The 26,317-nt window shown below is 37.6% G+C and overlaps 2 protein-coding genes across 9 annotated transcripts in view; one reads left to right on the forward strand and one right to left on the reverse strand.

Moving 5' to 3' along the window:
• Positions 1–26,317, forward strand: part of BCKDHB (branched chain keto acid dehydrogenase E1 subunit beta) — a 235,231-nt gene that overhangs the window by 73,100 nt on the left and 135,814 nt on the right. For both annotated transcript variants that reach the window (XM_082405096.1, XM_082405095.1), the window contains exons 7-8: positions 14,280–14,377; positions 17,585–17,695. In XM_082405096.1, coding sequence (XP_082261222.1) covers positions 14,280–14,377; positions 17,585–17,695 — 209 coding nt within the window. The remainder of the gene's footprint in view (positions 1–14,279; positions 14,378–17,584; positions 17,696–26,317) is intronic.
• LOC309634699 (uncharacterized protein) overlaps positions 17,706–26,317 on the reverse strand; it is a 144,273-nt gene continuing 135,661 nt past the window's right edge. For 6 of the 7 annotated variants that reach the window (XR_014248305.1, XR_014248306.1, XR_014248307.1 and 3 more), the window contains one exon: positions 17,706–24,051. Coding sequence is in view for 2 of the 7 variants with exons in the window: in XM_082405110.1 (XP_082261236.1) it covers positions 23,950–24,051 (102 nt within the window). In the remaining 5 variants the exon portion in view is untranslated. Of the gene's footprint in view, positions 25,528–26,317 lie in introns of all 7 variants that reach the window. The other variant, XM_082405111.1, reaches the window with a different exon arrangement.

Here is a 26,317-nt window from a genome sequence, read left to right on the forward strand (position 1 = left end):
TGGTTAAATTTTTTTTTTTTTCAGTGATAAGACAACATGATCTCCTGAAACAATTACACTTGTAAAAACATTTGAAATCTCAAAATCATATCTTATCTGTAAAAGTTAGTGCGAGAAGTCTCCTGGACACATGTAAGATATTTGCTGATTCTAACTTGATGGTGTATTTATATATAGACAGTTTGATGGGTTATTGGTTTTTATTCAGTGGTTAAGAGTCTCTAGCAAAAAGCTGATGGGCATGCAAACACAGATACTAAATTTGTGTCTTCACATCTTCATGTCATTGGATAGTCAGAACTCGCTTCAATTCATCCAGATAGATCAGGAGGTCACAAAAACAACACCAAATGCGGCTGCACTTCTTTTATAGCTGGATAGCTTTATTAATATCCTTATTTTCTCTCTTTGTACTAACATTTCCACACACACAGCTTGTTTTACAAGGCACTGTCAATCTACAGTGCCTGTATTATGGCTTGTATAAGCTCAGTTTCCCATAGTTGGTTTTCAGGGACATTTCTAATTTGGTGTACCTGCCCAACGTATCATGCTTTAATTTCCCCAAATCTATGTGAGGCTTGCTAAGGTGGGCCAGCTCCTTCTAAAAAATTTAATATTAAAAATTTCATTAAATGTTTCATTTTGAAATATGTCCAATTAGAAAGGTTGCAGAAATTGTACAAAGAATTCCTATGTACCCCTCTCTCAGCTTCCCTGGTTATTAACCTCATGCATAACCACAGCAGTAATGATCGAAACCAGGAAATTAGCAGATACAATACTGTTAACTCTGCTACACACATGATTCAACTTTCATTAATAGTCCCACTTACTTTTCTTTTGGCCGCCCACATGGCATGCGGGATCTTAGTTCCCCGACCAGGGATCGAACCCACGCCCCCTGCAGTGGAAGCGTAGAGTCTTAACCACTGGACCGCCAGGGAAGTCCCCACTTATGTTCTTTTATGGATCAAGGACCCATACAGAATCTCCACTTATTGTTACCTTTCCCTAGTCTCCTTTATTTTGGGACAGATACTTTCTCTTTTTGTCTGTCATGATCTCTATATTTAGTCCGCTCTCTTGTAGAGTGTCTTTCTTCATGATTAAATTCAGGTTATGCCTGTATTTTGTCAGGAATCCATACAAGTGATGCTGTGCCCTCTCAGAGCATCCGGTAGGATGACACATGGTGTTCTCTGCTTACTCGTTTTGACTTTTCCATTCGTCATACATGGTACCCCACTGCTTAGAATGCCAACTTTTTGCCTCTGTGCATCTAATTATATTCATTTTTCAGGACCTACCTTTTCTTGTGGTTTTCTCTATTTGCTCCAGCTCATCTGCTTTCTCACTTTTCTGCAGTCCTTTTTGCCTTAAGGCCGAGGTTATCATCTGGCTATGACCTTCAACCACTGTGGCTCCCAGGACACCTCTCTGATTACTCCCTTGTGGTATTGAGACTTATTATACCCATTTATGCTGTCCACACATGCTCCCAATAATAACCATGGCTTCAGTAATATCAAAGCTTAGCACCTAATTTTATTTATGGAAAGTTAATTTTATTTTCTAATTAGATAGTAATATTATATTAATATTATAACAAATATATTGACAAATATAGACAAATATTATAAACCAATATTATAATAGTATGTTGACTTTCTAATGTAGCCTGTTAATCTTTAGATCTTCAGTAATTTGAGGGGCAGAGGTCAGGGGAAGATTGAGTACAACAGTATTTGGCGAGTAATTTTATTTTTTTTTATTTTTAAATTTTTTTTAACATCTTTATTGGAGTATAATTGCTTTACAATGGTGTGTTAGTTTCTGCTTTATAACAAAGTGAATCAGTTATACATATACATATGTCCCCATATCTCTTCCCTCTTGCATCTCCCTCCCTCCCACCCTCCTTATCCCACCCCTCTAGGTGGTCACAAAGCACCGAGCTGATCTCCCTGTGCTATGCGGCTGCTTCCCACTAGCTATCTATTTTACATTTGGTAGTGTATATATGTCCATGCCACTCTCTCACTTTGTCCCAGCTTACCCTTCCCCCTCCCCATATCCTCAAGTCCATTCTCTAGTAGATCTGCATCTTTATTCCCCTCTTGCCCCTAGGTTCTTCATGACCATTTTTTTTTTTTTAGATTCCATATATATGTGTCAGCATATGGTATTTGTTTTTCTCTTTCTGACTTACTTCACTCTGTATGACAGTCTCTAGGTCCATCCACCTCACTACAAATAACTCAGTTTCGTTCCTTTTTATGGCTGAGTAATATTCCATTGTATATATGTGCCACATCTTCTTTATCCATTCATCTGTTGATGGACACTTCGGTTGCTTCCATGTCCTGGCTATTGTAAATAGAGCTGCAATGAACATTTTGGTACATGACTCGTTTTGAATTATGGTTTTCTCAGGGTATATGCCCAGTAGTGGGATTGCCGAGTCGTACGGTAGTTCTATTTTTAGTTTTTTAAGGAACGTCCATACTGTTCTCCATAGTGGCTGTATCAACTTACATTCCCACCAACACTGCAAGAGGGTTTCCTTTTCTCCACACCCTCTCCAGCATTTATTGGTTGTAGATTTTTTGATGATGGTCATTCTGACCGGTGTGAGATGATATCTCATTGTAGTTTTGACTTGCATTTCTCTAATGATTAATGATGTTGAGCATTCTTTCATGTGTCAGTTGGCAATCTGTATATCTTCTTTGGAGAAATGTCTGTTTAGGTCTTCTGCCCATTTTTGGATTCGGTTGTTTGTTTTTTTAATGTTGAGCTGAATGAGCTGCTTGTAAGTTTTGGAGATTAATCCTTTGTCAGTTGCTTCATTTGCAAATATTTTCTCCTATTCTGAAGGTTGTCTTTTTGCCTTGTTTATGGTTTCCTTTGCTGTGCAAAAGCTTTTAAGTTTCATTAGGTCCCATTTGTTTATTTCTGTTTTTATTTCCATTTCTCTAGGAGGTGGGTGAAAAAGGATCTTGCTGTGATTTATGTCATACAGTGTTCTGCCTATGTTTTCCTCTAAGAATTTGATGGTGTCTGGCCTTACATTTAGGCCTTTAATCCATTTTGAGATTATTTTTGTGTATGGTGTTAGGGAGTGTTCTAATTTCATTCTTTTACATGTAGCTGTCCAGTGTTCCCAGCACCACTTATTGAAGAGGCTGTCTTTTCTCCAGTGTATATACTTGCCTCCTTTATCAAAGATAAGGTGACCTTATGTGCATGGGTTTATCTCTGGGGTTTCTATCCTGGTCCATTGATCTATATTTCTGTTTCTGTGCCAGTACCATACTGTCTTGATTACTGTAGCTTTGTAGTATAGTCTGAAGTCAGGGAGTCTGATTCCTCCAGCTTTGTTTTTCTTTCTCAAGATTGCTTTGGCTATTTGGGGTCTTTTGTGTTTCCATACAAATTGTGAAATTTTTTGTTGTAGTTCTGTGAAAAATGCCAGTGGTAGTTTGATAGGGATTGCACTGAATCTATAGATTGCTTTGGGTAGTAGAGTCATTTTCACAATGTTGATTCTTCCAATCCAAGAACATGGTATATCTCTCCATCTATTTGTATCATCTTTAATTTCTTTCATCAGTGTCTTATAATTTTCTGCATACAGGTCTTTTGTCTCCCTAGGTAGGTTTATTCCTAGATATTTTATTCTTTTTGTTGCAATGGTAAATGGGAGTGTTTCCTTAATTTCTCTTTCAGATTTTTCATCATTAGTGTATAGGAATGCAAGAGATTTCTGTGCATTAATTTTGTATCCTGCTACTTTACCAGATTCATTGATTACCTCTAGTAGTTTTCTGGTAGCATCTTTAGGATTCTCTATGTATAGTATCATGTCATCTGCAAACAGTAACAGCTTTACTTCTTCTTTTCCAAGTTGGATTCCTTTTATTTCTTTTTCTTCTCTGATCGCTGTGGCTAAAACTTCCAAAACTAGGTTGAATAATAGTGGTGAGAGTGGGCAACCTTGTCTTGTTCCTGATCTTAGTGGAAATGGTTTCAGTTTTTCACCATTGAGGACGATGTTGGCTGTGGGTTTGTCATATATAGCCTTTATTATGTTGAGGAAAGTTCCCTCTATGCCTACTTTCTGGAGAGTTTTTATCATAAATGGGTGTTGAATTTTGTCGAAAGCTTTTTCTGCATCTATTGAGATGATCATATGGTTTTTCTCCTTCAATTTGTTAATATCGTGTATCACGTTGATTGATTTGCGTATATTGAAGAATCCTTGCATTCCTGGAATAAACCCCACTTGATCATAGTGTATGATCCTTTTAATGTGCTATTGGATTCTGTTTGCTAGTATTTTGTTGAGGATTTTTGCATCTATGTTCATCAGTGATATTGGCCTGTAGTTTTCTTTCTTTGTGACATCTTTGTCTGGTTTTGGTATCAGGGTGATGGCGGCCTTGTAGAATGAGTTTGTGAGTGTTCCTCCCTCTGGTATATTTTGGAAGAGTTTGAGAAGGATAGGTGTTAGCTCTTCTTTAAATGTTTGATAGAATTCACCTGTGAAGCCATTTGTTCCTGGGCTTTTGTTTGTTGGAAGATTTTTAATCACAGTTTCAATTTCAGTGCTTGTGATTGCTCGGTTCATATTTTCTCTTTCTTCCTGGTTCAGTCTCGGAAGGTTGTGCATTTCTAAGAATCTGTCCATTTCTTCCAGGTTGTCCATTTTATTGGCATACAGTTGCTTGTAGTAATCTTTCATGATCCTTTGTATTTCTGCAGTGTCAGTTGTTAGTTCTCCTTTTTCATTTCTAATTCTATTGATTTGAGTCTTCTCCCTTTTTTTCTTGGTAAGTCTGGCTAATGGTTTATCAATTTTGTTTATTTTCTGAAAGAATCAGCTTTTAGTTTTATTGATCTTTGCTGTCGTTTCCTTCATTTCTTTTTCATTTATTTCTGATCTGATGTATATGATTTCTTTCCTTCTGCTAACTTCGGGGTTTTTTTGTTCTTGTTTCTCTAATTGCTTTAGGTGTAAGGTTAGGTTGTTTATTTGAGATGTTTCTTGTTTCTTAAAGTAGGATTGTATTGCTCTAAACGTCCCTCTTAGAACTGCTTTTGCTGCATCCCATAGGTTTTGGGTCGTCGTGTTTTCATTGTCATTTGTTTCTAGGTACTTTTTGATTTCCTCTCTGATTTCTTCAGTGATCTCTTGGTTATTAAGTAGTGTGTTGTTTAGCCTCCATGTGTTTGTATTTCTTACAGATTTTTTCCTGTAATTGATATCTAGTCTCATAGCATTGTGGTCGGAAAAGATACTTGATACGATTTCAATTTTCTTAAATTTACCAAGGCTTGATTTGTGACCCAAGATATGATCTATCCTGCAGAATGTTCCATGAGCACTTGAGAAGAATGTGTATCCTGTTGTTTTTGGATGGAATGTCCTATAAATATCAATTAAGTCCATCTTCTTTAATGTATCATTTAAAGTTTGTGTTTCCTTATTTGCTTTCATTTTGGATGATCTGTCCATTGGTGAAAGTGGGGTGTTAAAGCCCCCTACTATGATTGTGTTACTGTCGATTTCCCCTTTTATGGCTGTTAGTATTTGCCTTATGTATTGAGGTGCTCCTATGTTGGGTGCATAAATATTTACAATTGTTATATCTTCTTCTTGGATTCATCCCTTGATCATTATGTAGTGTCCTTCTTTGTCTCCTGTAATAGTCTTTGTTTTAAAGTCTATTTTGTCTGATATGAGAATTGCTACTCCAGCTTTCTTTTGATTTCCATTTGCATGGAATATCTTTTTCCATCCCCTCACTTTCAATCTGTATGTGTCTCTAGGTCTGAAGTGGGTCTCTTGTAGACAGCATATATATGGGTCTTGTTTTTGTATCCATTCAGCCGATCTATGTCTTTTGGTTGGAGCATTTAATCCATTTACATTTAAGGTAATTATCGATATGTATGTTCCTATTACCATTTTCTTAATTGTTTTGGGTTTATTATTGTAGTTCTTTTCCTTCTCTTGTGTTTCCTGCTTATAAAAGTTCCTTTAGCATTTGTTGTAAAGCTGGTTTGGTAGTGCTGAATTCTCTTAGCTTTTGCTTGTCTGTAAAGATTTTATTTTCTCCGTCAAATCTGAATGAGATCCTTGCTGGGTAGATTAAGCTTGGTTGTAGGTTTTTCTCCTTCATCACTTTAAATATGTCCTCCCACTCCCTTCTGGCTTGCAGAGTTTCTGCTGAAAGATCAGCTGTTAAACTTTTGAGGATTCCCTTATGTGTTATTTGTTGGTTTTCCCTTGCTGCTTTTAATATTTGTTCTTTGTATTTAATTTTTGATAGTTTGATTAATATGTGTCTTGGCATGTTTCTCCTTGGATTTATCCTGTATGGGACTCTCTGTGCTTCCTGGACTTGATTAACTATTTCCTTTCCCATATTAGGGAAGTTTTCAATTATAATCTCTTCAAATATTTTCTCAGTCCCTTTCTTTTTCTGTTCTTCTTCTGGGACCCCTATAATTCGAATGTTGGTGCATTTAATATTGTCCGAGAGGTCTCTGAGACTGTCCTCAATTGTTTTCATTCTTTTTTCTTTATTCTGCTCTACAGTAGTTATTTCCACTATTTTATCTTCCAGGTCAGTTATCCGTTCTCCGTCAGTTATTCTGCTATTGATCCCTTCTAGAGAATTTTTAATTTCATTTATTGTGTTGTTCATGATTGTTTGTTTGCTATTTAGTTCTCCTAGGTCCTTGTTAAACGTTCTTGTGTTTTCTCCTTTCTGTTTCCAAGATTTTGGATCATCTCTACTATCATTATTCTGAATTCTTCTTCAGGTAGACTGCCTATTTCCTCTTCATTTGTTAGGTCTGGTGGGTCTTTGCCTTGCTCCTTCATCTGCTGTGTGTTTCTCTGTCTTCTCATTTTGTTTAACTTACTGTGTTTGGGTCTCCTTTTTGCAGGCTGCAGGTTCGTAGTTCCCGTTGTTTTTGGTGTCTGTCTCCAGTGGCTAAGGTTGGTTCAGTGGGTTGTGTAGGCTTCCTGGTGGACGGGACTAGTGCCTGTGTTCTGGTGGATGAGGCTGGATCTTGTCTTTCTGTTGGGCAGGTCCACATCTGGTGGTGTGTTTTGGGGTGTCTGGGGCCTTATTATGATTTTAGGCAGACTCTGTGCTAATGGATGGGGTTTTGTTCCTGTCTTGGTAGCTGTTTGGCATAGGGTGTCCTGCACTGTGTTTGCTGGTTTTTGAGTGGAGGTGGGTCTTGGCGTTGAGATGGAGATCTCTGGGAGATTTTTGCTGTTTGATATTACATGGAGCTGGGAGGTCTCTTGTAGACGAATGTCCTGAACTTGGCTATCCCACCTCAGAGGCACAGCCCTGGTGCCTGGCTGGAGCACCAAGAGCCTGTCTTCCACACGGCTCAGAATAAAAGGGAGATAAAAAGAAAGAAGAAGATAAAATAAAATAAAATAAAATAAAGTTATTAAAATAAAAAATAATTATTAAGAAAAAATTTTTTTGAAGTAATAAAAAAAAAACCACGGACAGACAGAACCCTAGGACAAATGGTAAAAGCAAAGCTATACAGACAAAATCACACACAGAAGCATACACATACACACTCACAAGAAGAGAAAAAGGGAAAATATATATATATATCGTTGCTCCCAAAGTCCACCTCCTCAATTTGGGATGATTCGTTGTCTATTCAGGTATTCCACAGATGCAGGCACATCAAGTTGTTTGTGGAGATTTAATCCGCTGCTTCTGAGGCTGCTGGGAGAGATTTTCCTATCTGTTCTTTGTTTGCACAGCTCCCGGGGTTCAGCTTTGGATTTGGACCTGCCTCTGCGTGTAGGTCGCCTGAGGGCATCTGTTCTTGGCTCAGACAGGACGGGGTTAAAGGAGCAGCTGCTTCGGGGGCTGTGGCTTGCTCAGGCCGGGGGGAGGGAGGGGTACGGAGGAGGCGGGGTGCGCCTGCGGCGGCAGAGGCGGCGTGACGGTGCACCAGCCTGAGGCGCGCCGTGCGTTCTCCCGGGGAAGTTGTCCCCGGATGACGGGAGCCTGGCAGTGGCGGGCTGCACAGGCTCCCGGGAGGGGCGGTGTGGAGAGTGATCTGTGCTTGCACACAGGCTTCTTGGTGGCGGCAGCAGCAGCCTTAGCGTCTCCTGCCCGTCTCTGGGGTCCGCGCTGATCACCGCGGCTCGCGCCCGTCTCTGGAGTTCGTTTAGGTGGTGCTCTGAATCCCCTCTCCTCGCGCACCAGGAAACAACGAGGCAAGAAGAAATCTCTTGCCTCTTTGCCAGGTCCAGTCTTTTTCCCGGACTCCCTCCCGGCTAGCTGTGGCGCACTAGTCTCTTCAGGCTGTGTTCACGCCGCCAACCCCAGTCCTCTCCCTGCGATCCGACCGAAGCCCGAGCCTCAGCTCCCAGCCCCGCCCGCCCCGGCGGGTGAGCAGACAAGCCTCCTGGGCTGGTGAGTGCTACTCAGCACCGATCCTCCGTGCGGGAATCTCTCCGCTTTGCCCTCCGCACCCCTGTGGCTGCGCTCTCCTCCGTGGCTCCAAAGCTTCCCCCCTCCGCCACCCGCAGTCTCCGCCCGCGAAGGGGCTCCTAGTGTGTGGACACCTTTCCTCCTTCACAGCTCCCTCCCACTGGTGCAGGTCCCATCCCTATTCTTTTGTCTGTGTTTTTTCCTTTTTCTTTTGCCCTACCCAGGTACGTGGGGAGTTTCTTGCCTTTTGGGAAGTCTGTGGTCTTCTGCCAGCGTTCAGTAGGTGTTCTGTAGGAGTTGTTCCACATGTAGATGTATTTCTGATATATCTGTGGGGATTAAGTTGATCTCCGCGTCTTACTCTTCCGCCATCTTGAAGCTCTCCTTGGCGAGTAATTTTAAAGTGATTGCTAGAAGAAACTGCATTAAGTTTTCTTGTTCATATATTCTTATCTCTGACATCAGTGTTAAAAGTAATTGTTACCGTAGAAGTGAAAATTACCAAAAAGTATGACCATAATTAATACCTTCAAAGTTGAAAGGAGTATTCAGTAAAATAACCATTGTAACATAGAGATTAATTTATGGTTAAATACAGCAAACGGTAATAGGAATAAGAATGTTCCTGAAGTGAAAACTTTATAGTCTTAATGACTGTACCATTGAATTATTTTAAACTGTAAACCTGTTTTCTTCCTAAGGACTGAAGGAACATCTATAGCAGTGAACTTAATGTGGCCTCCTTCTATTCCTGTGATTTGGCAGGTAGACACAGGCTGCTTTCCACAGTTTACAAGTGGGAGCCTGGGGCACAGAAGTAACATGATGCTTTGTCAGAGATGAGCAAATGAGATGCAGAGACGGGGCTGGGACCGGGCTCTTCGGTGGGTGAGTTTGCCCACCCTGCCCCATTAGACTGTAAATTCTGGCCAATGAGGGAGGCTTCCTCAGGTGTGGAGACTTTGAATCTGCTGTTAGTAATCAAGCAGCGTGAAGTAGAGTAATTTAGAAATACACTTTCTTTTTAAAAAGAACATTTATGCTTTATCACAGCATCATGTATAATGAAACATGATAAAGCCCTACTGAGCTTGACATCTATGAGGAAACGAGCAGTACTTTGGATTAGTGCCAGGGCAGAGAAATGACCCTATTATCTCTGTAATGGTAATACTGTGCCTCACAGGGAAACTTACATCATCAAGAGTGAGTTGTTATTCTCTAGCTGATTCTTTCTACACCAGTTACTGGTATATTAAATCAGAAGGCATTGGAAAGTTCTTTCAAGGGGCTTGGGAATATAATTCAAAGGTTTCAGTATTCACCTTGACCTGAAACATCATGTAAATCTGTGTTTACACGTTTATAGATGTGTAAACACACACACACACACACACACACACAAATTTCACACCCCCATTTCTTTGTACACACCTCTTCTTTCTACATGAAAGACCTCCTTTATTTTCTCTTGTGTTAAGTACTTCTTCATCTCTAAGACCCCTACCAGTTGTTCCCTTGTTGGTGGTGAAGACACCTCGATCTTACAGTCAGGTTGTTGCCTCCCTCTGTCTTTCCTAGAGCAGGTTGTCCTCACTGCTACATCATGTTTTTATTTGTTTGCTGATCATCTCTTTCCATCTTTTTAACTCCCAGTTGAGTGTGTGCTTCTTAAGGGCAGGAACTGCCTTTTTCATTTCATAGTCTAGCCTCTTGCATGATGTCTGCATATACTGGGTACACAATGACTATTAAATGAATAAGTATATATTATACATAGTACACATTATACATATATCTAATTTATACACTCTGCCATATTTTCAAAATGTGTTTAAGATGACTTGTAAGCAATACAACAAATTAGAAGAGAATTGGAAGGAAAAAAAGGAAGAGAATGGGAAATAAAAGGGGCCAGGCATGAGCTAATTCATGCCATGAGTCTGTCGGTGTATATGTAATATGAATATAAGTGCATTTGCAATTACAAAGGAAGCATATCTGTGGAACTTACAATATATATTTAAAAATCTATCTTGTCTGATTTTCGAGCAAAAAGTTACATCTTTTTTATTTTGGCCTTGGAAAGCTCTCTCTCTTTAAACCCACACATTTTTTTCAACGTCTCTGATGCTGAAGGGTTTCTCTATGGGATGCTCATTAGTGCTAAGATTAGAATGTAATCAGCATGTGGTAAAATGGAGTGGCTCAGTGAGCCCCACTGCTGTGAAAACAGGAATCCGTACTATGACTGCACAGAGGCCCTTCAGCTCCTGAAGTTTCATGCTGTAACTCCTCTTACCTGCTCTCTTTCATAAAACATTATACATGATGTAGGAATGACTATTTGATAATAACCTGCTCTTGGAATAAATATCTTTTAAGTTAACAAAACAAAAATGTACCTGGGAATTATAGCTTGCTCCCTAGGTGACCTGTTTGCCAAGTTTAAATAAATGCATATATTAAAATGCTGCTCTGAACATTGGGGTGCATGTATCTTTTCAAATTAGTCTTTTCATTTTCTTTGAATATATACCCAGGAATGGAATTGCTGGATTATATGGTAGTTCTGTTTTTAGTTTTTTGAGGAACCTCTGTACTGTTTTCCATAGTGGCTGCACCAATTTACATTCCCACCAACAGTGTACAAGGGTTCCCTTTTCTCCACATCCTCACCAGCACTTGTTATTTATAGACTTTTATTTAAAATACTTTTTAACTGAATGAAAGTTATTTTAAATTCTATAGTGCTTTACACATTTCAAAAGTTTCACACACACGATTTCATATAATCCCATAATAACCCTTTTTCCCCTTCCCCTGTATTGCCCCTCTCCCCACTGATAACCACTAGTTTGTCCTCTGTCGGTGAGTATGCTTCTTTTTTGTTTTATCCACTAGTTTATTGTATTTTTTAGATTCCATATATAAGTGATATCCTACAGTATTTGCCTTTCTCTGTCTGACTTATTTCACTTAGCACAATGCCCTCCAAGTCTATCCATGTTGCTACAAATGGCAAAATTTCATTATTTTTTATGGCCGAGTAGTATTCCGTTGTATATATATACCATAGTATTTTTTATCCATTCATCTGTTGATGGACTCTTAGGTTGCGTCCATATCTTGGCAATTATAAATAATGCTGCTATGAACATTGGGGTGCATGTATCCTTTCTGTCTTTTCAAATTAGTGTTTTTGTTTGTTTGGTTTTTTTTGGATATAGACCCAGGAGTGGAATTGCTGGGTCATATGGTAGTTCTATTTTTAGTCTTTTGCAAAACCTCCATACTGTTTTCCATAGTGGCTGCACCAGTTTACATTCCCACCAACAGTGTAGAAGGGTTCCCTTCTCTCCACATCTTTGCCAGTATTTGTTATTTGTGTTCTTTTTGACGATAGCCATTCTGACAGGTATGTGGTGATATCTCATTGTGGTTCTGACTTGCATTTCCCTGATGATTAGCAATGTTGGGCATCTTTTCATGTGCCTGTTGCCCATCTGTATATCTTCTTTGGAAAAATGTCTATTCAGGTCTTCTGCCCATTTTTTAATCAGTTGGTTTTTTTTGTTGTTATTGAGTTGTATGAGCTGTTTATATATTTTGGATATTAACCCCTTATTGGTCATATTATTTGCAAATATTTTCTTCCATTTAGTAAATTTTCTTTTCATTTTGTCAGTGGTTTCCTCTGCTGTGCAAAAGCTTTTAATTTAATTAGGTCTCATCTGTTTATTTTTGCTTTTGTTTCTTTTGCCTGAGGAGACAGATCCAAGAAAATATTCTGATTTATGTCAAAAAGTGTTTGGCCTGTGTTCTCTTCTGGAAGTTTTATGGTTTCCAGTCTTACATTTAGGTCTTTAATCCATAAAATTGCACTTTTATTTTCCTCCTCTCAGGATTAAATTTATGCAAAGCTAAGGAGTGATTTTTTGGGTTCGTTTAAATATAAGACTCTTCTTGAATCTCGTTCTTGGCATGCTTTTTTTTTTTTTTTTTTTTTGGTGGAGGACTAAGCTTTGTTTGCCATGTTGTCCCTTAATTAATTATTAAAGTGATGAGGTCTTATTATTCTGGGTAATTTACTGAATACAATGAAACAGTTAGTCACTCACTGGCAGTTTTTCAAAGGAGGTGGGCCAAGATGCCAACCCATTTCTGTTGGTGCGCCAGCCCTTAGAGCGGTGTGTTCCAGGCATTTGCTAATTACCAGCTGGCAGCTGATTTATAACACAAGGCAGGAAAGACAAGGCTCTTGAATGGTGGCCGCTGACTCACAAGCAAGGCGGAGTGTGTCCTGGCTTCAAGCCTTGTCTTTCAGTGTGCAGATCTTGCTGCTTGGAGAAAGAAGACTTGATGATGGCAAGGAGCATGCTTGCCAGAGGTTATCAGCATTGTTCTTGACCACCGCTTTGGTTTAGCAGCTGAGAACTGCTAAGTAAAATGTGTTATTCCAGTTGAACATGTCTGTCTTCCTATTTGTCAGTTCCTTTGTCCATCCATCCATATATCCATTGGTCCATCCATTCATCCATCTAATACTGGATTTCAGCCATCAGTGAACGGGCTATAATTAACCTCTGAATGCACTGTTTAGAATTGAGGTTGGGAAACATTTTCTGTAAAGGGACAGATAGTAAATATTTTAGGCTTATAGGCTATACTGTCTCTTACAACTACTCAGCTCTGCTGTTGAAGGGCAAGAACAGCCACAGATAACATGTAAATGAATGGACGAGGTTGTGTGCCAATAAAACATCGTTTACAAAAGTTGACTTGCCCACTCCTGGTTTAGATAGTTGGAAGTATCTGACTCAACATAGTTTGTGTGCTACACAAAAAAACTTAAAAAAAATGCTTTTAATGCTTATATGTTTTCTTGAGGTTAGACTGTACATTTTTGTTTTTGTTGTTGTTCTTGTTTCCTCTGGACCACTAGGGAAGTCCCTTATATGTTTTCTAACAGCTATGTGTCAGGTTTCTTGGCTTAATTGTCATCTGTGTTGAGGTTTACCCACAAAAGTAGTTTTATAGGTTTTACCATTTTGTTACTTAATTAATTTTATTTTATTTAAACATATACATGACATAAAGCTTATTCATCTCTCTCTGGCACTGGTTATAGAAAGGTCATTGGATTGGAAATACACAAAAATACAAGGAATAAAATTTTCTACCATATCACTGATAACAGCACCATTAAACGTGATAGTTTTTACTTACAAATATGATTTAAAAAACTATACTTTTGATATGAAAACATGACCAAGATATATTGCTAAGTGGAAAAAGGAGATTATAGAAGGGTTCTAAATAATGTGTGCAGCATGATTATATTTGTGGAAAGAAAACAAGATTTACATATGTCTATGTTTGAACTGCACAGGTCCATTATACCCAAATTTTTTTCGATAGTAAATACTATCGTACTATAAGAACCCCTTTTATTAACGTCCTATGTTAGTATGGTACACTTGTTACAATTAATAAACCAGTGTTGTTACATTATTATTGTCTAATGCCCAAGATTATTAAGATTTTCTTAGTTTTTCCCTGAAGTCCTTTTTCTGTTCCAGGATAGCTGATTTGATGGTAGTTTTTCATCTGTGTAGTAATGTCATATAATAAATGGTATTTCTGTTAAAAATAACTTACGGAATTTGGGGGAAGAATAAACACAATAAAGCTTTGCCACAATGAGGTTCTTGTATTCTTTTATGCACAAATGTCACATGTGAAAAAATAATTAACCTTGCATTTTTTTCCTTGTTTTGTATTCAGTGGAACAGGTTCCCATAGAACCATACAACATCCCCCTGTCCCAGGCCGAAGTCATCCAAGAAGGGAGTGATGTCACTCTAGTTGCCTGGGGCACTCAGGTCAGTAACCGTTATAGCAACTGGTAACGTCCCTCTTGTGTTTGGAAGCCCTCATTTTAAATTCTGATTCTATGAAGCATTGAAAATGTCTTCCTTATATCTCGAATTTAAGTCTTGTTTGATGCTACATCTGTATCTGGTTCTGATTTCTGACTGAAGGTGAGATGCCTTTTCAGTCGTATTAAAATTTACATGCATATGGTGAAGCCGTTAAAAATATGTTGAGAGTTTACAAAAACGTATTAAAGACATGTTCTTTTGAAGCATGCACTACGTATTCGCACTACTTGTTGCTGCTTTTGACATACTATCTTATTTTTTTTTGCCATTATTATTATTTTACTGAAAGAAAGATTCTTTACATTCTGTAGTGCTTTTACAGTTTTCAAAAGTTTCACACACATGATTTCATATAATCCCATTATAACCCCTCCTTTTCTTATCCCCCATCCTTTTATTGCCCCTCTCCCCTTCCCTTTCCCCACTGGTAACCACTAGTTTGTTCTCTGTATCTGTGAGTCTCCTTCTCTGTTGTTTTATTCACTGGTTTGTTGTATTTTTTAGATTCCACATATAAGTGATATCCTACCGTATTTGTCTTTTTCTTTCTGACTTACTTCACTTTGCATAATGCCCTCCAAGTCTATCCATTTTGCTGCAAATGGCAAAATTTCATTCTTTTTTATGGCTGAGTGGTAGTCCATTGTATATATATACCACGTATTCTTTATCCATTCATCGGTTGATGGACACTAAGTTTGCTTCCATACCTTGGCACTTGTAAATAATGCTGCTATGAACGTTGGGGGCACGTGTACCTTTTCCAGTTAGTGTTTTTGTTTCTGTTTTTGGACATATACCCAGTAGTGGAATTGCTGGGTCACATGGTAGCTCTATTTTTAGTCTTTTACAAAACCTCCATACTGTTTTCCACAGTGGCTTCACCTATTTACACTCCCACCAACAGTGTAGGAGGGTTCCTTTTCTTCACATCCTTGCCAACATTTGTTATTTGTGTTCTTTTTGGAGATAGCCATGCTGACAGGTGTGAGGTAATAGCTCACTGTGGTTTTGATTTGCATTTCCCCAATGATTAATGATGTTTTTCATCCCCTCTGCTGCCATCTCTCGTGATTACTTTGCTGGCTACATGGACCTGCCAGTGGTCCAGCCTCATTATTCCATACCTTTCTCTTTTCAATTGAACTGATGATCTATTTCAGTTTTCCCCAGAGCTTATTATCATATCACTCTGCTTCCAAACTTTTAAGCTCAGGACTCTTTCTCTAGCCGTAGACTTCTATCTCTCCTTTTAAAGAAATGGTCAGTTTTTCTTTTTTCTGTGTAAAAGAAATACTTGCTTATTTTAGAAAATTTAATACCACATAATATAAAGAAGATAATGAAAATCATTTGCAATCCTACAACCTCCTACACTCTTCTCCATTTGATTTTTGGCTTGGAGAGCTGTAGTCTTTGCGGTTTCTCACCTCCAGTGAGATAATCATACTGCCTGGAGAGTCACATCCGATGATGGTGCCCACAGTGGTTTTTGCAAAACTTTTCTGCTCTCCTTGAGTCCCTTTTAAAAAGCCCACTCTCAAATCAACTACATTCCAATAAAAATTTTTTAAAAAAGAAAAAGAAAAAAAAGGCTCAGCATGTGTCCTTGTCTTTCTTTTTAATAGGGAAGTTAGAGTGTATTCAACACTAATTCCCCCAGCTCGCTTTTCCTTCACACTTACCACTTCTGCTGCCAATCCTTGCCTCTTGCCCTTTTGTCTTCCAAGAAGTGTCTGGTTTTCACAGCTACTTCTCCAAATCTGTTTCAGAATGTATTCCATTTCTTCTCCAGGACTGTGATTCATTAGCTGGTCCCTCTCTCCTGCGTCTTCAGTTTCTCCTTTTCATGTCCCTCTTATTAAAAAAAGTGTGTCCTACCAAAGGTAAAATAGATAGCTAGTGGGAAGCAGCTGCTTCACGCAGGTAGATCAGCTCGGTGCTTTGTGACCACCTAGAGGGGTGGGATAGGCAGGGTGGGAGGGAGAGGCAAGAGGGAGGAGGTATGGGGAGGTATGTATACATATAGATGATTCACTTTGTTATACAGCAGAAACTAACACAACATTGTAAAGCAATTATACTCCAATAAAGATGTTAAAAAAAATAAAATAAAAAAGTGTGTCTCTCTTCTCTATTTAAAAAATACCTTTGCTCTATCCTACTTTCCCCTTAAATAACAGTGTATCTCCCTCCTTTCTTTTATCACTAAACTTAAACAACTATTTTCTACTACCTGTATTTAATTCCTTCACTTCCTTATGTTCTTTTTTTTTTTTTTAACTCATTTACCTTATGAGTTCTGTTCCCAGTAGTTAAAACTATTTCTGTTAACATTGCTAATCTTCTAATTGCTAAATCCAACCCTTACCTCATATTGTTATGGTATGTGACACTGGCTGGCTACTATCTTCTATGAAACCTTTCTTTAGCTTCTGGATATATTGTCTTCCGATTTTCTTTCTGTTTCTTTTAACTGTTCTCCTCCTCCTCCTCCTCCCCCTCCTCCTCCCCCCTCCCCCTCCCCTCCCCCTCCCCTCCCCCTCCCCTCCTCCTCCCCCTCCCCCTCCTCCTCCTCCTCCTCTCCTCCCTCCTTCTTTCTCCTCCTTCTTCTTCTCCTTCTTCTCCTTCTCCTCCTTCTTCTTCTTCTTCTCCTTCTTCTTCTTCTTCCCCTTCCTCTTCTTCTTCTCCCCCTACCCCTCCCTCCCACTCCTTCTTCTCCTTCTCTCTCTTCCTCCTCCTTCTCTCCCTCTTCCTCTTCTTCTTCAGCTCCTCTTCCTCTACTTTCCTCTTAAATGTTGGTCATGTACAGGGTCCCATGATTTTTACCCTTTACTTCTCCTTCTGTATACTTTTTCTAGAAACTCAACCTACTCCTGTGACTATTAACCTTCTGTGTGTTGATATCTTTGGAATCAGTATCTCTGGCAATGACTGCTCTCCTTTTCTCAAAGAACCTCTTTCCAGCTGTTTTCTAGACATCTATATTTGATTATTTGGTTGGAATATGGGGTTCAACATGTCTAAAAGAAATTCTCCTTGCAAATCAATTCGTCTAACTTTAAACACTATCTCTATTAAAGATGTCAGAATTCAACTAACTTTTTTTCTTTAGTCATCCTCTGCATATTTCCCTTTTTATTTCAGGTTCATGTGATCCGAGAGGTGGCTTCCATGGCTCAAGAGAAGCTTGGAGTGTCTTGTGAGGTCATTGATCTGAGGACTATAATACCTTGGGATGTGGATACAGTTTGCAAGGTATGAATATAGTGTTGATAGTGTCATTTCCTCAAAATCTGGGGCCAAATTTGTTGGCTCTTTGCAAAGAATTGTTATAAAATTGTGAGCTTCATGAGGCTTTTCCACTGATACTAAAACTAAAATTTACACCCTGAAAGAAATGTATGAGCTTAATGCTCAAGAAAACAAATCACTTCAGGTTTTTTTTTTTCCTCCCATAGTTCTCTGTTTAAAATATTACAACTCTCTGTCCTTCATGCAGCCAGCTCCTGTTGACTTGTGTGAATAATGAACCAGTGGAAATGAGAGTATATCAGGGATGTTGAAATCACCTGTGTTTTCAAACTTCTTATTGGTTAGAGTTCAATAAGCTAGGTTGAATATAGCCAGCTAAATAATTTGGCTGAATTCTCATTTGTCCCTTCTCCAAAAGAGATAGAGATGGATTATTTTTAAAAAATACTCTGAATCACAGTTTCATGTTACGTTGTGGGATTCTGGCTGCTCTGATTTACAGTTTTCTATCTAAATCGTCTCTTGAACTTTGGCCTGTTTAGATTGGTCTTTTTCTTACTATTAATAGGATTCACATAGTCCCCTCTCAAGAATATAGTTTAGTTCTCATTTACTTGGCTATAGCTGATACCTTTCGTATTAATGTCTAGATAAATTGAAGTGTATCTATTACCAAATTGGTACATAAGGAAAGTTAAGTTCTTTTTTGTGTATGTGATGGTCTTATCTACTAAAGTTTAGGTAACATTGCATGTACTTTTTCTTGATCTATTTTTATAGCAAATGAGCCATAAGACCTAGAGTATTACACATTTATTATTTTTAAGAGCTTTGGCATTTTTGTAGCTTTTACAGGCTGTTTCTTAGGTTATTACATAAAAATAATCTGCAGTTACTGCTGCTGTAAAAGTATAGCATAGGGTGTTTTAGGTAAAGATCATTTCATAATTTAGAGGAAGATTTAAGATTTGTTATAGTAAATGTTCTGTAGACTTACTGGACACTGTCTAAACACTTGAGATGGTTACATATGGTTTCAACAATATTCTAAGTCCGTATGTTCATAGTTTCCATAATTAGGAGCAGTGTTTTAGGTTGAACTATGTATAACTGCATGAAATAATGCTTTTTGCAGGCATTTTCAAATCAAGTCAGACATTGCGTTTCCTTTCAAATAGCCAGATGTTCCAAATTATGGTTAAACTGGGACTGATAGCGTTTGCCCCAGAGCAGGCTTCTTGTTTGCACCGTGTCTCCCCTACTTGGGGTTTGTATTCATAATGTGAATTGTGCTTTTGCGTGAGGATATGATGCTTTGTCATGGTGCAGTGGAGGGTACTGATGTATGGTCAGGACAAGTACTCGTACTTATATACATTATACATTCAAAAAAATTTGTAGCAGCTTATGGTAAAACACAAATATAATAATACTGCAGTTGGTAACCATGAAAGTAAAGTGAGGAGAAGTAGAGGAAGAAGGAAGTGGGAAATTATTTGTATTTATATCAGTTTGTTTCTATGGGCACCCCCCTGCCCCCACCCTTTATTAAATCTACTGGTAGCATCTTTGTATGATCCTGGAATGTAGACCCTGTTCCTTAGGGCTCTGTACGACTGGAGAAGATGAAAGAGGAGACCAAAAGCCTCTACTGAATGAGAAAGTGATGCAGCAAACCTCTGACTCGTTTGCATCACTAGTTTAGTTTCCTGTTGGGGTGCTTTCATCATGTTATTTTTCCAGCTGATGACCCTCCAGTTATGTCAGTGAAAGCCAGTTTGTCATTTCTTGATTACTTTGGGTATATTTGTGCCTCTCTTCATTGTTGATCATGGTACACCTTTGGTTTTCTTTTCATGTATCAAAAGAGAACATTTTTGATACTTGGCATCTTCTAGGAATTGAAGATGATTTTAAGCAAGAGGGCCCTATAGCCAAACACTGATATTAAAAATGGGATTTTTTTGTTTGTTTGTTTAACTACGATTCAGCTTTTCTTTATCTTCTTGAATTCTATAGTATTCAAGATTTATGTTTATTATCTCTTTCAGTTAGCGCTGTGTTTTATCGGTTATTTTTGTCTTGATGACAAAATTAGATCCTTCAGCTTTATTCATTACATGTTAAACTCAACACCAAAATGCATCTTTTGGAATACCTAATCATGAAAAGCCTATTAAAGGTAAAAATAATTTATTGAACATATGCATTAGCATACTGTGCATAGTAAAAGGACTGTGGAACATAGTCATACTTTTGCTTAAGCTTTGAAGCATTGTTTGAAAGTTATAAGCCTGAACAGTTCCTTGGGGACAGAGAGAGCAGCAGTGGTTCTTCTTCCAATTATTTTTTTATTGAGGTATAGTTGATTTACAATATTATATTAGTTGCAGGTATACAACACAGTGATTCAAAATTTTTATTGTTCATATACCATTTAAAGTTATAAAATATTGGCTATATTCCCTGTGCTGTACAATATATCCTTGTAGCTTATTTATTTTATACATAGTAGTTTGTACTTCTTAATCCTTCACCCCTATCTTGCCCTTCCCTCCTTCCCTCTCCCCACTGGTAACCACTAGTTTGTTCTCTATATCTGTGAATCTGTTTCTTTTTTGTTATATTCACTAGTTTGTTGTATTTTTTAGATTCCACATGTAAGTGATACCATACAGTATTTATCTTTCTCTATCTGATTTATTTCACTAAGCATAATACCATCCATGTCCATCCAAGCAGCAGGGTTTTTGATCGTTGCTCAGGGGAGCTACAAAATTGGAGACCTGAGTGGGCCTAAAACCCGTAGTCAGTTTATCTACTCAGTTCTGTACCCAATATTAAAGACCTAAGCTAGCTGGAAGCCACTGGAAAGTAGAAAAGAAATTCTCGAGTTTTGAGGTGCTTAGGAGACAGAGACCTACCCTGGGGCCTGGGGGTGTGGGCAGGGGTGGAGTGGCTTAAGAACACCAGTGATGAGAGTGGAAAGGCCTGAAATGAGTGGTAAATTGACACTTACCTGCAGCTGCTCTTCACTTGGGGACACCAGTGAGTCTCCACTAGAAACTGAGAATCCAGGTGTATAGAACCCTTGTTTCATGGGGCTGGAAGCACAGAATTGGAAACTTGAAGGGTCTTAAACACACAGTTGGTCTCTCTCTCTCAAAACATCAATATTTGCCAAATTCTAAAGCTGTGTATGATGGGAGCTAAGCAGAACAGATCTGAAAAGCCAAGCCATCACTTGAGGCTGAAGTGACAAAGCCCAATCATACTCTCAGTTGAGAGCTGTGGAGTCAGGTCTTTCATTAGAGGCAAATCAGAAATAGATTACATCTTCCCAAACCCACATGCAGCCTCTGCCTCTCTCAGTTCCTTATTGAATTAATGTAATTTACCTTCTGCTCTATCTGCCCAGCAGAGCAAGGAGGCATCCTCTCATCATGTGGAACCTCTTATCGATCAGCATTCAGTAAAAAAAATTACTAAGTATATAAAGGGACAGGACCATATGACCAAAAACCAGGAGAAAACAAACCAGTGAAAGCAGAAACTCAGGTGATCCAGATACCGGAGTTAGCAGACAAGGACTTTAAGATTATTATGTTTAGGAACATAGAGAAAAAAGGGACAAGAGCGGTAAGAAGGTGGAGAATTATTCTAGAGAATTGGAGTGTGTGTGTGTGTGTGTGTGTGTGCACGCATGTATCAAACACTGTGGAAGCAAAAATTTTTTTGACAATAAGAACTCAGTGGATGTTTTTAAAAACATATTAGCCTTAGTAGATGATACAATTTAATGAACTAGAAGGCAAGTTAATATGTCCAATCTGAAGCACAGGGAAGAAAAAAATAGACTAAAACAGAAAAGAGCATGAAAAACATTTGGGATCTGGTCAAAGGATCTGTCCTGTATACAATTTGAATATAGAAGGAGGAGAAAGAATGAATTGGTCAGAAACAATATCTAAAAATATTTCTCATGAAATTTTCAGAACGAACTCATATGTTCAAAATGCTTTGTGGACCTCTAAGAAGGATATATTCAAAGAAAACCACACCTACGTACACAATGGAATGGCATCTTAAATTGCTGGAGATGCCAACCTAGAATTCTATACCCAGAGAAAACATCCTTTTAAAATTAAAGTGAAGTAAATACTTTAGGCAAATAGAAATTGAGAGAATTTACCACCAGTGTATTTTCACCAAAAGAAATACTACAAGGGAATTCTTTAGACAGAGGGGAAGATGATCCTAGAAGAAAGTCAGGATGGGCTTACATGGAGTTAAAACATTCTGTTGTTCTAGGATTGTTAGTGTAAAGTTTGTATTAGATTATAATAAGTCAAGGATGCATGTTGTAATCTCTAGAGTGACAACTGAAATAATAGTGAAAGTATGTATCTAGCAAGTTAAAAAGGGAACTATAGATTAATAGAAATATTTGGTTAGACCAAAAGAAAGAAAGAAAAATATGTACAAAAAACAGATGTGTCAATAGAAAACAGATAGTGAGATGACAGATAAAAACCCAGGTATTTATGTAATTAGATTGAATACAGATTAATTAAATAATCCTAGTAAAAGCCTAAGATTGTCAGACTTCATTAAAAAAATGATACTGACAAACATGCAGATTAAAAGAGACATACTTTAAATATAAGGACACAGAAAAGTTAGAAAGGGGTGGAAAAATAAAGTTGGTATAGTTATACTATCAATAATTTCAAATACAGCTTTAAGGCAAGGAGCATTACTAGAAATAAAGAGGAATATTTCATAATGCTAAAGGGATTAGTCTATCATGAAGATGTCACAATCTTAAATCCTTAATAGCATATCTTCAAAATGCATAAAGGAAAACAAGCAAAACACAAAACTTAAAGGAGATAGACATATCCACAATCAGAGTGGGAGACTTTGACACCCCTCTTAAAGACTGATCAAGCAAGGAGACAACATCTGAAGAGTTAGTAAACTTGTGCTGATTGTACACCCAACTATTCAAGGAATCATTCTTTTCATTTGAATATAGAACATTTGTCAAAATTGACCAGATGCTGGGACATAAATATAACCGTAACAAATTTCAGAGTTTGAAATCATTTAGAGAGTGTTCTCTGACAACAGTAAAATTCAGTTAGAAATTGAGGAAAAAAAAAAAAAAAGACAACCAGAAAAGCCCCAACTTCCTACAAATCAAATAATTTGTGTTTAAATAACCATGGGTTGTAAAAGAAATTGCAACAGAAATTAGAGAAGATACTGAACTGAATGGTTATGAAGATACTACCTATCAAAAGTGTAAGGATTAAAAAAAAAAAGTGTAAGGATTTAGCTAAAGTCATGCTTAGAGGGAACTTTATAGCTGTAAATACGTTTATTTAGGAAACAAAAATAATAACAAAAAAATTAACAATCTGAGTTTCCATCTCCAGAAAGAAGATCAAACCTAGAGAAAAATAAAAGAAATGAAGTAATAAAGAGTGGAAATCAGTGAAACAGAAAATATAAAATAGAGATATTTAATAAAGTAAATTTTAGATCTTTGAAAAGATTAACATACTTGATAAACTTTTAACAAGACTATTTTTTTTTTTAACAAGACTATTTGAGTAATACATTTGGTAAATCTTTAACAAGACTAATGAAAAGAATAGGTCAAACACAAATGACAAATATCCTCCTAAAGAAAGGGAAATCACAGCAGAGTCTACAGACGTTAGAAAGGTAATAAGAGGGTATTATGAATAATTTTACAAATAAGTTTTGGGTGAAATGGACAAATTCCTGGGAAAATACAAATTTTTCAAAATTAATAAAAGAGGAATTAGGAAACCAGAATAGTCAGGTATCAAAGAAATTTAATCCATTTTTATCAAGCGTATATGGGGCAAGCCCTAGGCCCATATGGCTTTACTAATGAATTCTTTAAACACGGTTTTCTTTATTTTTGTTTTTTAATTGAAGTATAGTTGATTTACAATGTTATAAAACACAATTTTTTTTAATATAAATTTATTTATTTATTTTTGGCTGTGTTGGGTCTTTGTTGGTGTGTGTGGGCTTTTCTCTAGTTGCAGCGAGTGGGGGCTACTCTTCGTTGCGGTGTGCAGGCTTCTCATTGCGGTGGCTTCTCTTGTTGCGGAGCACAGGCTCTAGAGCGCGTGGGCTTCAGTAGTTGTGGCGCATGGGCTTAGTAGTTGTGGCTCGTGGGCTCTAGAGCGCAGGCTCAGTAGTTGTGGTGCACGGGCTTAGTTGTTCCGCGGCATGTGGAATCTTCCTGGACCAGGGCTTGAACCCGTGTCCCCTGCGTTGGCAGGCGGATTCTTAACCACTGTGCCACCAGGGAAGCCCTAAAACACAATTTTTAAGCAAACTTTCACAGACAGTAGAACCAGAGGGAAAACTTCTAAATTCTTTTTATATGGCCAGCATAATCTTCATATCATACCTGTTTAGGATTGTACATAAAGCAAAATTATAGACACATTTTTCTTATGAACAAAGATGGGAGAATCAGAAACAAAATATTGGAAAGTCAAACCCAGCAATATGAAAAGGCCAACATGAGGGTTTATTCCAAATATGCAAGGGGTGTTCGATGATCACAAACATTCACAAAGGGGTTGCTACAATTCCCTACTTGAACAGAAAATGGCAAAAGCAATCTTATTATCCTATTATTTTAATAAAAACGTTTGTTAAAAGTCAATATCCATTCATGGTTAAAACTTCTTAGCAACCTAGAAATGAAAGGGAATTCTATTAACTTGATAAAGAGTACCTTTATCTTGTTTTATAAACAAGATTTAATCTGATAAAGAATAGGTTATCTTGTAGTGCTGAGTAGCTACAGAAAGCCTGTGGCTAAAATATTTCCCAGTGAAATTTTGACAGTTTTCCCCTTGAGATCAGGACTGCAACAGGATGCTTATACTTTTTTTTTTTTTTTTAATTTTTTGGGCCGCGCTGAGTGGCATGTGGGATCTTAGTTCCCCAACCAGGGATGGAACCCGCGCCCCCTGCCTTGGAAGTGTGGAGTCTTAACCACTGGACCACTGGGGAAGTCCCCAGGATGCTCATACTTAAAGGCAAGAGACATGACAATCATATGGATTGAAAAGGAAGAAATAAAACTTATCCGTAGATAGCATGACTTGCATATAAGAAAGATCAGTAGAATCTACAGGCAGATTATTAGAATTAAATGAGTTTACCAAGGCCCCTGGAAACAAGGTCAATATACAATAATCAAATGTATTTTTATATACCAGCCACAGAAATTGATAATAATTGAAATTGATAATAATGGAAAAAATATTTGAAATTAATTTGAAATATTATTAATTCAGAAATTGATAATATTTTAAAAAGCATCAAAAAAATCAAACACCTAGGAAGAAATGGAGTGATGTGTGTGGGAAAACTTTATGCAGAAAAATAACAAAATATTTAGAGAAATTAAAGAAGATCCAAACAAATAGAAGCACATACCATGTTAATTGATTGCCTTGGCTCTTCTTGGCCTTACAATCTTGAAGATGAATAAAGCTAGAGGACTTAATTATCAAATGTGTTATAGGCAAGATGTGTCACAGGGCTGTAGGAATTAGAACATTGTATTGGTATAAAGATGGACATATAGACCAATGGAGCAGAATAGAAAGTACAGAAATATATCTGTTGGTCATTTGATTCAGGACAAAGGTGACTTTGCAATTCAGAGACGACAAGATGGACTTTTCCGTAAATGATGCTGTTTTAGTTGGGTACCACAGAAAATAATGTTAACCCGTAAAACACATGTCAGTTCCAGGAGGATTGCAGATCTAATTGTGAGAGAGAACATGAAAAAGCTCTTAGGAGAATAGGTGAATATCTTTATGATCCTGTGCAGTCAAAGATTTCTTAATTAGAAAAAACAAAACAAAAACTCAGAAATGTTAACATTAAAAAAAGGCTGATAAAACTGGACTTCATTAAAATTAAGAATTTACTCAACAAAAGGCCTCAGTAAGAGAGTAAATCAACACATTTGGAGAAACTCATGGAAATTTGTATTCAGAAATATAAAGTACTGTTACAATCAAAAGGAAAAAACAGACATCCAATAGAAATATGGGCAAAAGTCCTGAAAAGGCACTTCATGAAAAAATATATCCAAATGGCTGATAAACATATGGCAAATTATTCAAGTTCTTTAGACATCAGGACATGCAAAAAAAAAAAAAAAAAAAAACCCACAATGAGATACCACTAAAGACACAGCATTCCGGCTAAAATGAAAAATATCCCTCAGAACCAAGTGTTGCCAAGGATATGGAACAATCCATCTCTCATATACTACTATTGGGAATATAAATTGGTACAACCATTTAAAAAAATTGTTTGGCATTATCTGGCTGAATCCTATGACCCAGCAATCCACTCCTGTGTATATACCCAACAGAAATGTATAAAAGATAAGTTCAAGAATGTTCACAGAAGCACTATTTCTAATAGCCTCACACTGTGAACTACCTACATGTACACCAGCCAGAGGATGAAACATTATAATAGGATATTTTCAGCAATGAAAATAAATGACTTACAAATTGAATGGAACACTGTGTATTCACC

The sequence above is a fragment of the Balaenoptera borealis genome, assembly GCF_965194805.1.
Source record: "Balaenoptera borealis genome assembly, chromosome: 9".
Lineage (NCBI taxonomy): Eukaryota > Metazoa > Chordata > Mammalia > Artiodactyla > Balaenopteridae > Balaenoptera > Balaenoptera borealis.